Consider the following 14665-nt stretch of genomic DNA (forward strand, 5'->3'; position numbering starts at 1 on the left):
AATGATAAACCGTGATTCATCTGACCAGGCAACTCTCTGCCACTGATTCATGGACCAGTCGCGATGTTCCCGGGCCCAGCGCAGGCGTAGTTGGCGATGACGCTTGGTTAGCAAAGGCACACGAGTGGGACGTTTGCTGCGTAGCCCCATATCCAACAGTGCCCGCTGAACAGTGTGCTCTGATACTACTCTACTTGACCCTGCATTGTATTGGGCTGTCAGCTGAGCCACTGTCTGGCTCCGGTTTTGCTTCACCAAGCGAAACAATCCCCGACGACCTCTTTCTTTGATAGCGTGTGAAAGTCCAACACCATGTCGTCTACTGCTGGCTTCACCGTCATTCATCCACTTTGCATAAGCACTAACAACTGTAGATCGCGAACAACCCACGAGTCATGCAGTTTCGGAAATACTTGTTCCGAGCCTTCGAGCCCTTACAATCTGCTCTCTATCAAAGTCGCTTAGATCCGCAGCCTTTCCTATCACACACAGAAGTAAGTGAAAGAATGATTCTTCAAACTCTCCAGCAACAGTTAATACCACTTCCACCTGATCACGTACCTTCCACGTCATCCAGGAGAGTTCGTTGCAAAATGTAGGGGTGGTCATAATGTTTTGGCTCTTGAGTGTATAAAAAATAAACTTCTCCAGAAATCTTGATAATTTTAAATAATTTTTTTTATTATTTTATGTATTTCTTTAATAAATTACATATTAATGTCTTGTCTACAACCAATCATTTCTTGTTTACATAGCCTCTAAGATGATTTAAGGAGAAATTTAAGACAAAACAATAATAAAAGGATGGATACGAACAAAATTGATAAATTGGTTGCATATAAAACTATCCTCATTTGTCCTGATATTTAGTTTTCAGTCATCTCTTCAGAAGATCTTTGTTGATAGAAAATATCAATTCAAAGATTTTGTAAAAATCGATTTGAAGAATCAAAAGATTTAGAATTTTGATCTAACATCTTTTTATTCGCATAATAGTGCTAGTAAAAATAGCAAAATCTAATAAATCAAACTTGAGGACCGCACGCTGTGTATATACAAAGTTAATTTAAGCTCTGTGATTTTAACCAGTTTATAACATCTCAAATTTACAATCCGCTATTAATATTTAATAGGATAAATGTATCCTAAATTTAAACATTATACTATAACTTAATAGTAAAGTAGAAAATTTCTTAATTAAAAATTTTTTTTCTTTCTCCCTTTAAGTAGCACTAAAACTTAATTAACTTTATTTCAGATTCATTGAGCATAAAAAAGTAATATTCATGCCGTGTAAAATGCATATACAAATCTTACTTAACACTAGATTGCCTAAGGAAGTCATTTTGACCGCTTTTTCATTTTCAAAAATTGTACGAATAATAATGCATAAATTTTTTTCCCAAGTGAAGTAATTTTTATTCCCTTAATATTTATTATTAGCTTGTTATATAACTGTAGATAATATAAAAAATTATAAAAATTACATAAATTAATTTTTTTACACATTAGCCATTCTTTCAGAATGCAATCATTTTGACTGCTTTTGGGCAATATAGGTAGTATATAGGTAAAAATACTATAGGTAAAAGGGCAGTATGGGTGAAAATTACATAAATTAATTTTTTTACGCATTAGTTACTCCTTCAGAATGCATAGTAATACTTTTTCAGAGTGCAATATAGGTAATACTAAGTTTCAGTCTTTCTAGTATTAATTAAAAATGTAGTAAAATTTTTGTGATATAACTTTACAAAAAGGTTTTCATGTCTCCTTTTCAGCCGTGTTACTGAAGACCGTAAACTCTTAAATTACCGGTAGAGGAATATTTAGAGTATGTATTTTTTATTGTTCTTTGTACTCTGAAAATTTAAGGAGTTACTCGTTCTTTTTTTTTTTTTTTTTTTAAATCCTGAAATGTGCCTCAAGAACGATTGCAAAATTCACTTTTTATTTATAGCATGTGAGCAGAATACCTTTTCTTCGTATGGACTGAAAAAAGCAAACAATGAATTAATCAGTGCTTAACCACATTGTGGAATATGCACAAGACAGAAAGACATAACAATTAAAAAAAAAGCGAAAATTTTTTTAATATTTTTATATAGTATTTAATTTAGCCTTAACGCTTGACTTTACATAATTATAATGAGCGAAACACATTTGCTAGATTTTTAAGAAACATATTATTTTACATAAAATGGTTTGATTAAAAAATATAACTAAATGTATTAATTTATATCAATTTATTTTAGAAGTTAAAACCCAATTTTTAAGCTGAAATAGTTTATCTACGCAAATATCTAATTTCAGAAAGAAATTTTCCATCCTTATAAGTTTTTTTTTAATATCTAAATTTAATTTGTTAAAATCAATTATATATTGTTTATCTAATCTCTTCTGCCTTGATCTTATTTTCTTAAAAAAAATAGTTTTATTTTTAAAATTCAGTGATTTTTTTACGGAAAAAAAAGGCAGTTATTGTTTAGAGAATATAACTATGATGAAGTTAAATTTATTCCTGTTCTGTTTTCTGCTCTAAATGAACTCTTAATTATCAAATCGTATACTGTTTATTAACTTTACTAAATGAATATAACAACAGTTATTAATTAGTTATTTGTAGAAAAAAATTATAACGAAATCATGTAAATATTAAAGAAGTTATCAAATACCTGAGTAAAATTTATATAAAATTTTTAAAAGCTTGTTTTATACATCTGAGAATGCATCCAAAGATTTTTTTATCGCTAAATAGTGTCAATTTGAATAAAAAAAATTTCAAAATTTCAGGAAATTGACTTGCATAACGAATAAAAGAAATTGAATAAATTTGCAATACATCGTACTAAACTTGACATTTAGTGATAATCGATATACTTATATTTATTTCATTTAATGCCCAGACCAATCATATAAAAAATCATTATTATTGATAAAGGTTCAATTCTTAAAAAAGGACACATAAGTCATCTCTGCTAGAGTTAGCTAACTAGAAAAAAAATTCAAGTAAAGAAGAGTTAATCACTATATAGAATATATCATACAGTTATATTCAATATGAGTTTTACAATATTTCATTCATGTCAACAGGGAGCTCTACAAATGGGGATCTGAAATTTGCAAGTAAAACAAACACCATATTCTTAGAAGAATAAATAACTGGTGTTCATTTAGCATATGATACGAACATGCATGAGTAGTGCCTCTTAATGTAGTTTCTAGAGAGTTACGGGTGCGTGTGGAACACTTGAATAAAATGCTAGTTATTGAATTAACTGCTAAACGTCAGTCCTGAAATACAGTTGCAGATACATAAATTATAGTTTTGAAACAAATATTTATCACTCTAAACACAAACCAGCAGGAAAACTTCATGAAAAAAAACATTCTCACGTGCTTATGTAAAAACTGAGATATGCTTTTATCCTGACATTATATGTAATTAAATTAAATAAGTGGCAATGAATGATTTAAAAAAACAAACGTAACATATTATTAAAAAAAGAAGGAAAAAAAACCAAAGCATTTACGCATGATATTGATTACTTTTTTTTTCAAACCTCTTCTTAACGTACTTTATGAATATTCAACTAATCATCTAAATAATAATTTTCTAAGAAAAATTACGATCGCAACAGAATTACATAATTGGGTATAAAATATTATACAGCTAAATTTCCGAAAGCAAATATAGAAGGAAAAAAAAATCTATACACAGAAATCAATACAAGTATATGTACCTTTGTACTATGTTAGCACTTTGTTGTAAAATACCTTGATAAGTATGAATACTATTTAATTCGTTAGAATCCGGAAGAAAGAAAAAGAGAGTACATATAGTATATTTATTTGATTTGAATTAACTCGCATGAGTCTGAAAAAAAAAATACGCTTGCAAACCTTTCTTGCAACGATTTTTAAAAATAATTATTAGACGATTTCACCACTAATTTAAAAAACATATCATCAAAGAAAGCTCTTATTTTATTAAGCATTCAGTTAATTCCTTCTCCTCAGTTAAGTTCATTGACAGTTAGATTTTTATTGGATGTCATTGATACGTGACACCGATATGGTTGACACTGAGATATGATCACACACAAAAGTATCAAATTTAAATTAAATAACTGCCATTTTTGAAGAAGATAATTCAGTTGTTCTCTAATCCGGGCAGTTAATATATATTTTACGAATCCTTATAAGTAATGGAATAAAAAACGTGTGTAGGGATCAAATTAATATTTAGGAGAGAAAGAACGCACACGCTGCTGAACTTTGATCAAAAGCATGATATAACGAGGTTAATAAGAGATGAAGGATTAAAATCATCTGAAATTATTTTTATCGAGAACAAAGTTTTAAGGCGTTTGTGATAGAAAGCATATTTCAAAAAAATCAACAGGTATTTTTTGTCTCTTCCTGATTCAAAGAACATTTGGTTAGAAATTTTTTTTTCTCCAGATATATCAGATATTTCAATATACATATATCAGATATTTCAAAATACATATATCAGATATTTCAATATAACATATATCAGATATTTCAATATAACATACTAGAATAAGTTATTAGTAAAATAATAAAATCATAGGAACCCGAGTACTTAAGTTTTTTAATTTTAACACTGTAAAAAAAGTTCATGTTTATTTTATCATTTGGATATTTTCGCCATTACAAATATAATACTATTTGCTCGAATTTTATTCAGATGTTGACAAAAGACAACCTGATGAACCGTCAAATTTTCTAACAGTAATGTAGAAGAATCATTTTTCACTTTAAAAAAAAATAATAATAATGGTAAGAAGGGAAGCAGAAAATAAATCAGTTTATTGAATCAAATTATACAGGCAAGTTCATCATAATTCCAAATTCTGGACGTATCAGTTTTATAATAAAGCATTTACTCTGGTTTTTGGAGTGGTTAATAATGGTATAAATATTTTTCTTCCTTGCTTGAATAAAAATTTGAGAAAACAATCATATTTTGCATTATACGTGAAGGGAAACCACGAAAATATCTTTCAGATGGCTTGATTCCATTTAGAAGTTCAGTAATCGCAATGAATTTTTTTTTATAATGAATCCTTTTTCAGCATCTTTGAGAGACTTCTTTGTGACTATAACGAGATGTTATTCAAATTTTTGTAGTTTTTAACCGAAAATCAAAGTAACTCGCTATTTTAGTATCGGAATAAAACCATATTTACGTTATAAAAATAATTATGTTTATAAAAATAATTAAGTTATAAATAAATTAAAGTTAAGTTAAAATAATTAAGTTAATTAATTATTTTAATTAATTAATTATAAATTAAGTTAAAATAATTAAGTTAATAAATAATTAAGTTGTAAAAATAATTAATTATAATCAAGATTAAATTGAAATTAAAATTATCAAATTTCGCGTTACACGCTATGAAAAACAGACAAAAATGTTTTTCAGATCGCTGTTATTGGTATATAAAATAAAATAATTTGCAATTTAAGTATCGGAGTAAAAATTATAGATAAACATTTTTTCATTGTTATTATCCTTAATAGATAGGGTACCATCTTTCTGAACAGAACGAAAAGCTCTTCTTATTAACTCAACCCAGAAATCAAAGTGTGAGCTTTTTTATTTTGTGAATGTAATGAAACACCCTTATTATGCTTAATTCAATTCAGAGATCAAAGTAATTAACAATTTAAGTATCAGAATACAATCATATTCATGAAAGTTATAAGAATAATTTATTTTAATGAAGATTAAATTAAAGTAATCAAATTTGTGTTACATGCGAAGGAAAACCACGAAAAAGTCTTTTAAATTGCTTAATAGTAATAGGTTTCCAGCTTAATGTTGATTATCGCAATAAAATTATTTTTTAATAATCAATAATTTTTTTTTTATCATCTTTGATAAATAGTAAATGCTGTGAAATGCTCTAAATTTTTTTTGTACTTTTTTGAATTTTTGTAGGCCACCCAGATATCAAAGTTACTTGTAATTTAAATACAGGAATGAAATTATATTTTGAAAGACTTCTTGAATGAAAATAATTAGAATTTAGATTACGCACAAATGAAAACCATGAAAAAGTTTTAATAACTAACTAACTGAACGCTAACAGGCAATTATGAGACTCTATCTCAGCAATTATTAACATTTTCCAATTTATTGTTCTTCATGAAATTAAATGCTTTGGGCAGCTTAGATTGCTTATAAAACTGTTCTATTTTATTTTAATTATTTTATTTATTTTTTAGTTACTTTTATATTTTTTATATATTTTTAATAAGCACTTAAATTGTTTTTTTAATATTTATTTCAAGTATTTGAATTTCAGAACAATATAAAAATCAATTTTTTAAAATACATTAATTTTTTCATTTAAAATTTACAAATTATAAATCTTTAAAAAAAATTTGTTCAGATTTTTCTGGCACAGAGACAGAATGTTATTATTTATCATAACAATTTATGAAAATCAAATAAAAAAAATAGAGACCGGTGATGTGTCCAATGTTTCGTTCACCCTGACATCTGTTTGGTACAGTGATTGATCTTTCCATCTTTATGTCTTTGTTTGAGTATACGCAAGCAAAGGAGAGGATACAAGCATCTATATTCATTGTCTACGAAGTACTTCGATTGGTTTAAATAAATTATCAAACTGAGCATGCGCGTTATTAAAATTCTGCCAAGCAAAAATGCTAAAAGCGCCATTCTAGTAAACCTGACAAAACGATTAAGCGATAACGATGAAAACGATGATGTAATCGACCAATCAAATGCCTCTATTTATTAAAAAAGCGGTCAGCCAAGCAACAGCCAGCTTCAGCTAGATCCTTATTAATAGGATCAGAAAGCTATAAGCTTAAGCAAAGATCTCATCTCACTATACTACATCCATGCAGTTGTCAATCCTTCATTCGAAACAATCCGAGCCTCCATGATCCGAACTTATATGTGCTAGGAAATCTGAATCAGGAAAAATTTGCTCGAAATAATTTGTGCATCATGTTAAATAGCAAATCTTGCATTAATATGTGCGAAATGTATTAATTGATTTTAGTTTGTGTGCTCTAAGATACTTCCACAATGTTTGTCGAAAAGATTATAGGCATTATTATTCAAGGCATTAATTAGAGGACCTCGGTTGAATCGTGCCTTGGAGAATCTAGTGGGCGTCACAGAGAGCGATACGGAAATATCCCCTAAGAGTTATCTGACTAAGTACAGTTGTGTTTGTACAAGAGTGAAATCTTATTCTTGTAGTATATATAACAATAGTTTTCCACAAAGAATTCATCTGACTATACACCTTCCTGTTCACACTGGTGAGGAACCTTTTTCCTGTCATATATGTTATAAGACTTTTCCCCATAGAAGTAATCTGACTACGCACGGTTATGTTCATACTGCTGAGAAACCTTACTCTTGTAGTTATGTAATAGGAGTTTTTCACAAAAAAGTAATCTAACTAAACACAATCGTGTTCACGCTGGTGAAAAACCTTATTCTAGTATATAATAAGAGTTTTTTTCATGCAAAAGTCATCTGAATAAGAAGAGTTGTGTTCACACTGTTGAGAAACCTTATTCTTGTTGTTTATGTAATATGAGTTTTTCACAACAGAATCATTTAACAGAACAGGGTCTTGCTCATATTGGTGAGAAGCCTTATTCTTGTAGTAAATGCAACAAGAGTTTTTCGCAAAACAGTTATCTAATTGAACACAGGTGTATTCACACTGGTGATAAACCTCATTCTTGTAGAATATGCAACAAGAGTTTTTCCTTTAAAAGTCAACTGACTGAACACAGTCGTGTTCACACTGGTGAGAAACCTTATTCTTGCAATTTGTGCAACAAGAGTTTTTCGCAAAAAAGTCATCTGACTGAACACAGTCGTGTTCACACTGGTGAGAAACCTTATTCTTGTAGTATATGCAACAAGAGTTTTTCACAAAATAGTGAGCTGACTAAACATAGGCGTGTTCACACTGGTGAGAAACCTTATTCTTGTAGTATATGCAATAAGAGTTTTTCGCAAAAAAGTGATCTGACTAAACATAGTCGTGTTCACACTGGTGAGAAACCTTATTCTTGTAGTATATGCAACAAGAGTTTTTCGCTTAAAAGTCATGTGACTGATCACAGTCGTGTTCATACTGGTGAGAAACCTCATTCTTGTAGTATATGCAACAAGAGTTATTCGCAAAAAAGTCATCTGACTGCACACAGTCGTGTTCACACTGGTGAGAAACCTTATTCTTGTAGTATATGCAACAAGAGTTTTTCCCAAAGAAATCATGTGACTAAACACAGTCGTGTTCACACTGGTGAGAAACCTTATTCTTGTAGTATATGCAATAAGAGTTTTTCGCAAAAAAGTCATCTGACTAAACACAGTCGTGTTCACACTGGTGAGAAACCTTATTCTTGTAGTATATGCAATAAGAGTTTTTCGCAAAAAAGTCATCTGACTGAACACAGTCGTGTTCACACTGGTGAGAAACCTTATTCTTGTAGTATATGCAACAAGAGTTTTTCACAAAATAGTGAGCTGGCTAAACATAGTCGTGTTCACACTGGTGAGAAACCTTATTCTTGTAGTATATGCAATAAGAGTTTTTCGCAAAAAAGTGATTTGACTAGACATAGTCGTGTTCACACTGGTGAGAAACCTCATTCTTGTAGTATATGCAACAAGAGTTTTTCCCAAAGAAATCATGTGACTAAACACAGTCGTGTTCACACTGGTGAGAAACCTTATTCTTGTAGTATATGCAATAAGAGTTTTTCGCAAAAAAGTCATCTGACTAAACACAGTCGTGTTCACACTGGTGAGAAACCTTATTCTTGTAGTATATGCAATAAGAGTTTTTCGCAAAAAATTCAACTAACTGCACACAGTCATGTTCACACTGGTGAGAAACCTTATTCTTGTAGTATATGCAACAAGAGTTTTTCGCTTAAAAGTCATGTGACTGATCACAGTCGTGTTCATACTGGTGAGAAACCTCATTCTTGTAGTATATGCAACAAGAGTTATTCGCAAAAAAGTCATCTGACTGCACACAGTCGTGTTCACACTGGTGAGAAACCTTATTCTTGTAGTATATGCAACAAGAGTTTTTCCCAAAGAAATCATGTGACTAAACACAGTCGTGTTCACACTGGTGAGAAACCTTATTCTTGTAGTATATGCAATAAGAGATTTTCGCATAAAAGTCATCTGAATATACACAGTCATATTCACACTGGTGAGAAGCCTTATTCTTGTAGTATATGCAATAAGAGTTTTTCACGAAATAGTGATCTGACTAAACATAGTCGTGTTCACACTGGTGAGAAACCTCATTCTTGTAGCATATGCAACAAAAGTTTTTCGCAAAAAAGTCAACTAACTGCACACAGTCGTGTTCACACTGGTGAGAAACCTTATTCTTGTAGTATATGCAACAAGAGTTTTTCGCAAAAAAGTCATCTGAATATACACTGTCATAAACATTCACAATGGTGAAAAACCTTATTCTTGTAGTATATGGAATAAGAGTTTTTCACAAAATAGTGATCTGATTAAACATAGTTGTATTCACACTGGTGAGAAACCTCATTCTTGGAGTAAATACAACAAAAGTTTTTCGCAAAAAATTCAACTAACTGCACACAGTCATGTTCACACTGGTGAGAAACCTTATTCTTGTAGTATAGCAACAAGAGTTTTTCACGAGAAAGATATCTAACTAAACACAGTCATGTTCACACTGGTGAGAAACCTTACTCTTAAAGTATATTCAACAAAAGTGTTTCGCAAATACGTTATCTGTCTAAACACAGTCTTGTTCACACTGGTGATAATCCGTATTCTTGTGCTACATGTAAAGAGTTTTTCATGCTAAAGTTATCTAAGCACAGTTATGTTCATACTAGTGAAAAATCTTATCTGTGCAATATTTGTAAAAAGAGTTTTTCACGTAGAGGTCATCTGACTGAGCACTTTGTGTTCATAGTGAAGAGAAGCCTTAAACTTGTATATGTAATAAAAATTTTACTCACAACAGTAATCTAATGAAACACAGCATTGTTCATATTAGTGAGAAACCTGATTCTTGTAGTTAATTCGTAACCCCGTATTCACCGTTGACACTGACCTTACGCGAAACACCCAGTGTCTAAACCCCGGTTTGGAAATGTTGACCTCGATTCAAAAAGTGTATTTTTCATTATTTTTGGACACTCTGTTTCCTAACTGGGGGTTTCTTAACTCACTGTTAACTTGCACTCTGTGTTAGATTTACAGCTTTATTAACTGTGATTGCTTTCAATTTTTGCTGCTATTTTAAAACAATTTTTCTATGAAAGAATTAAAAAGTAGATTGCATTGAGTAATTAAATAATCACTCTTTTACTGGACAAATGAAAAAGATATTAAATTTCGTTTATCTAACTGAGTAGCATAAATGAGCAGAAGGATCTAAATATTATAATTATGAATTTAGATATTTTATTATTATGGATATCATAAAGCTGCACACAAACATAGAAATATTACTAAAATTCAATTAAAAATTCTTTTATTTTTAACAAGGATCAAGAGGATTATGCTACACCATTCTTATGATTATTCACATTTTTAATATTTAACATATTATCAATAACATATTATTAATAACATAACATATTATCAATAACTTAAACCACTGAGAAAAATTTTCCTTTTTTCTAAAAACTTAAAAATGAAATTGTATAAAATAAACTTCTCAGCTCAGATAAGCATAAATCAATACATTCCTATTGTTCAAAATAAGCTACAAATGACTATTATTGTGCTGCCTCTGCCGATGATAGAGAAATTTACTGTAAGAGATATGATGAATAATATAACGATTATTTTAAAGGCAAATGTCATAATATGAACAAATATTCCAAAACTTTTAAAATATCATCAATTTAAAAATTTTATTATTTAAATAATTGTAAATAAAAATATATCAGTTGTATATGCCCCAGATGTCATAAAGTAACCAGGCCAAAAAAATGTTAATTAAAGATGGCATTTTAACTTCATATGATATTAAGCAATCAATCTCTCTCAAATGATTCTATTTTTTCCAAATACTCAGCTGATTGTTTGATGGTTATAAAATTCTAAATGGTCATTAAAGTTATTTGATGCAGATTATTGTGTAGTTAAAATGTTACCTCACATCAAGATTTGTATTGATTACATAATATTTATTTCAGCATAATTTAAATTTTTATTATATATTTTAAATTATGTTAGTATTATATATTAAAAATAAAGTGAAATAATGTTTTTTATTTTTTTAATAGTTTTGTTTTATGTATAATAATTTTTAAAATGTCATTCGCTGTCTTCATATCTAAATGTTGCACATTATTTTGCCTGTTCATCTCTATACTATATTTTATTTTTGGGCAAAATCTATCACCTCGATATACATCATTCGGATCTATAATAATTTTATGAATTGTATTCTCTTTCAAATTTAATATTTTTTTGAAGCATCGGTTGTTTTTTTTTCATTGAAAAAAAAATAAATAAAAGCTAATTAAATTATTTTAATTATTATTATGGGCACAATCTGAATTATCTACGGGTTTTTTTTTTCCGATTGAAAAATTATTTAAGTGCAGGAATGACTGCTAATAATAATTTGAGAAATTTGCGTAATATATTCTATTGAAGATATTAACCCAGGAAAATTTAGTTTTCATTCTATTAATAAACATTTATTTGATATAAATTAATTATAGTTACATCTAGAAATAAATTGTCCTCACTGAACATCAAACGTGTTAATTTTGAAATTATAAACAAATAAAAATTTGCCTAATACGCACCTGCAGTTACTCGAACCGAGGAAATCTTCAGATTTAATTTAGTTAACTCTGGGACCAACTAACATGCAGTTGCGTACACGGTGAAAAGAAATTTCGGAATCTTACCTGGATTTGCTCTCATAAAACCTGTGGGTTAGTTTCCATAGTGAATACAGTGTCGAGGAAAATCTCTGTTAAGGATTTTTATGCTTAATGTTCTATTCATACTGCTGAACTTTATTCTTTTTGTAAGTTTATAGAGATAATGTTTAAATGACTTGTTGACAATAATTTTCATTTTACTTATTAATCTCATTGTGTCTGCATCCTTGTTTGGCGACATCGTGGAGAACGGCCATTGGCAGCATGCAGTCGATATCGTCATACTGACCCATCACCTGGAGTAATGCTATGGGGTGACATTTGATACACGTCTTGATCTCCTCTCGCTCGCATTGCCACATTGTAAGCACAACAGCAGCTGTTACATTTCTGATGTGTTAGGGCTAGTTGCTCTACCTTATCTTTCAGGTCTCCAAAACGCTACTTTCAGAAGGACAATGCATGACCGTGTGTGGCCCGCACTATCCTGACCTTCATTGACGCAGAACATGTTTAACTGCTGTTATTGCTGCCAGAGGAGGCTTCTCTGAGGACTGATTCCTCAGGATCTATACATCCAAATATCATGAAAATTTAATCACTTGTTCTTCTAACTATAATATATGTGCCCAATAAATATCATTCTGTTATTTGCATTCCTTCTTGGTGTAGCAATTTTAATGGCCAGTAGTGTAGAAAAAAGAAAATTATTTCTTGCATAAGCAGGGCCGGATTTAAGCTTGGTGGGGCCCTAAGCTACTGAAAATGATGGGTCCCTTATAAGTTCAATTCCATTTCTATACACCTAAAGTAAACTGTCATTATTTTTTATTGTTGAGTATTAATATTAAATTATTAAAAAAAATTGATAATAGTACTTGATTGTTAAATGTGATTGTGATGAGACTATAATGTAGAACCTTTCATTTATTGCACATATTTTTCAAAGGAGGAAAAAAAGTTACAGCAGAAACACATTTTAAGATCATCATAAGCACATTTTAAGCAAATAGTAAAAATTTGGCATGCAGGAAGGGCCATTATATATTTAACAGAGTTTTTTTTTTGTTTGCTTGTTTGTTTTTTGAAATTCTGAATAACAGCATGCAATGACTTTTATGCACAGTTTCGTAGCAATGTATTTATTTACATAAATATTAGGCGTGCAACATTCATTTTTACGAGGGTCTATTTTTTTCTCGCAAATCTGTATTAAAATTTTTTGATTAATTTAATAAGATTAAATCCTTTTTTTTAATGAGTATTTGAGTTTCAATGAATAATGAATTTCAAACATGATAGTTCTAAACTGTTGTTAAAATTTTGTCATTTTGTTTTCAAATGCCTATCATATTTATATCTTGTAAACTAAAGCTTTCAAAAGTTATATAGGTGTCTAGGAAATATTTAGAATTATGAATGAATGAAATGTATGACTTTTGGTATTTTATTTATCTTAACTGCTTTTTTAGGGCTCCTATAAAAGGAGAATATTACATTTTGTTCATAGACTAAAAATTTTATTTATTTAATTTTCTTATTATGTAGGTAGTTGTGGTATTTTTGATCCAAATGTGTGTCTAAATTGTTTTCATTTTATAATAAATGATTTTTCTACTAACTTAGTCTCTCTCTCTCTCTTTTTTTTCTAAAAAAATGTATAAAATGAAGAAGAATACTATTTTTAAAGTTAAATTGATTTTTTTTTAAATATACATAAAAGCTTAACTTCATAATTTTAAGTTTTATAAAAGTAATCATAATTGAAATACACTATGAAAATTAAATTATAACAGAACATTTTATGCACCAAAACATGTAACTGCTTTATAAATAGTATATATATATATATAAAAGTATATAAAAGTATATATATATATAGTTTATAAAAGTATATATATATATATATATATATATATATAGATATATATATATATAAAAGTATATAAAAGTATATATATATATAGTTTATAAAAGTATATATATATATATATATATATATATAGATATATATATAGATATATATATTGATATATATATTGCCTCTCACCTCCGACTCACGATTAAAAAGGAATCAAAAAAATACTGGTCTCAACTTTTGTTGCTCCTTAGGCTCCTCCCCAAACATCTTTAGGTTACTTAAAACTCTTCAACGCACACAATCTCATGTGTCCGACTCCCATCTTTTCCTATTGCAGGGAAATCAGCACATCTTTGACGTAAATCAACAGGCAGACCTTTTTGGTCAGTTTTACGCCAGAGAACCGATAGTTATGTGCATTCCGTACGACTCCAGCAATTCAGACTCGCACTCAGCTCTATCAGAGCCTTTCCAACTCGTGGAACTCCAAACAGCCATATCCTTAGCCAAATCAACTACACCAGGTCCGGACGGAATCTCAGCCCGTATGCTAAAGGGGCTCGATGACGAATCCCTTAACACTCTTCTGTCCTTATTCAACAAATCTTGGTCCTCCGGATCGCTTCCGGTGGAGTGGAAAACCTCCACGGTGCTCCCTTTCGCCAAACCCGGAAAATCTCGCCTCAAAACCTCTTCCTACAGGCATATATCTTTAACCAGCATTCTGCAAAACTATGGAAAGAATTGTTCTCAAACGCTTGGTTGCGCACCTCGAACACCAAAACTCTCTCCACCCTTATCTACACGGATTTCTTCCTCGTCGTGGATGCGACAGTCTCCTTTCGACTCTAGATCATC

The 14665-nt window shown here is 29.8% G+C and overlaps 1 protein-coding gene across 1 annotated transcript; it reads left to right on the forward strand.

The window, feature by feature from the left end:
* The first annotated feature begins 6831 nt into the window (after nt 1-6831).
* On the forward strand, nt 6832-12798 carry LOC147807565 (uncharacterized). Its single transcript, XM_087165442.1, has one exon. It carries the CDS (start codon nt 7613-7615, stop codon nt 9518-9520), a length of 1908 nt encoding a protein of 635 aa, XP_087021568.1. The 5' UTR covers nt 6832-7612; the 3' UTR covers nt 9521-12798.
* The last annotated feature ends 1867 nt before the right edge of the window (nt 12799-14665 follow it).

This window comes from Parasteatoda tepidariorum, chromosome 6 (genome assembly GCF_982258835.1).
Source record: "Parasteatoda tepidariorum strain Cologne lab strain chromosome 6, Ptep-v5.0, whole genome shotgun sequence".
NCBI classification, from domain to species: Eukaryota; Metazoa; Arthropoda; class Arachnida; order Araneae; family Theridiidae; genus Parasteatoda; species Parasteatoda tepidariorum.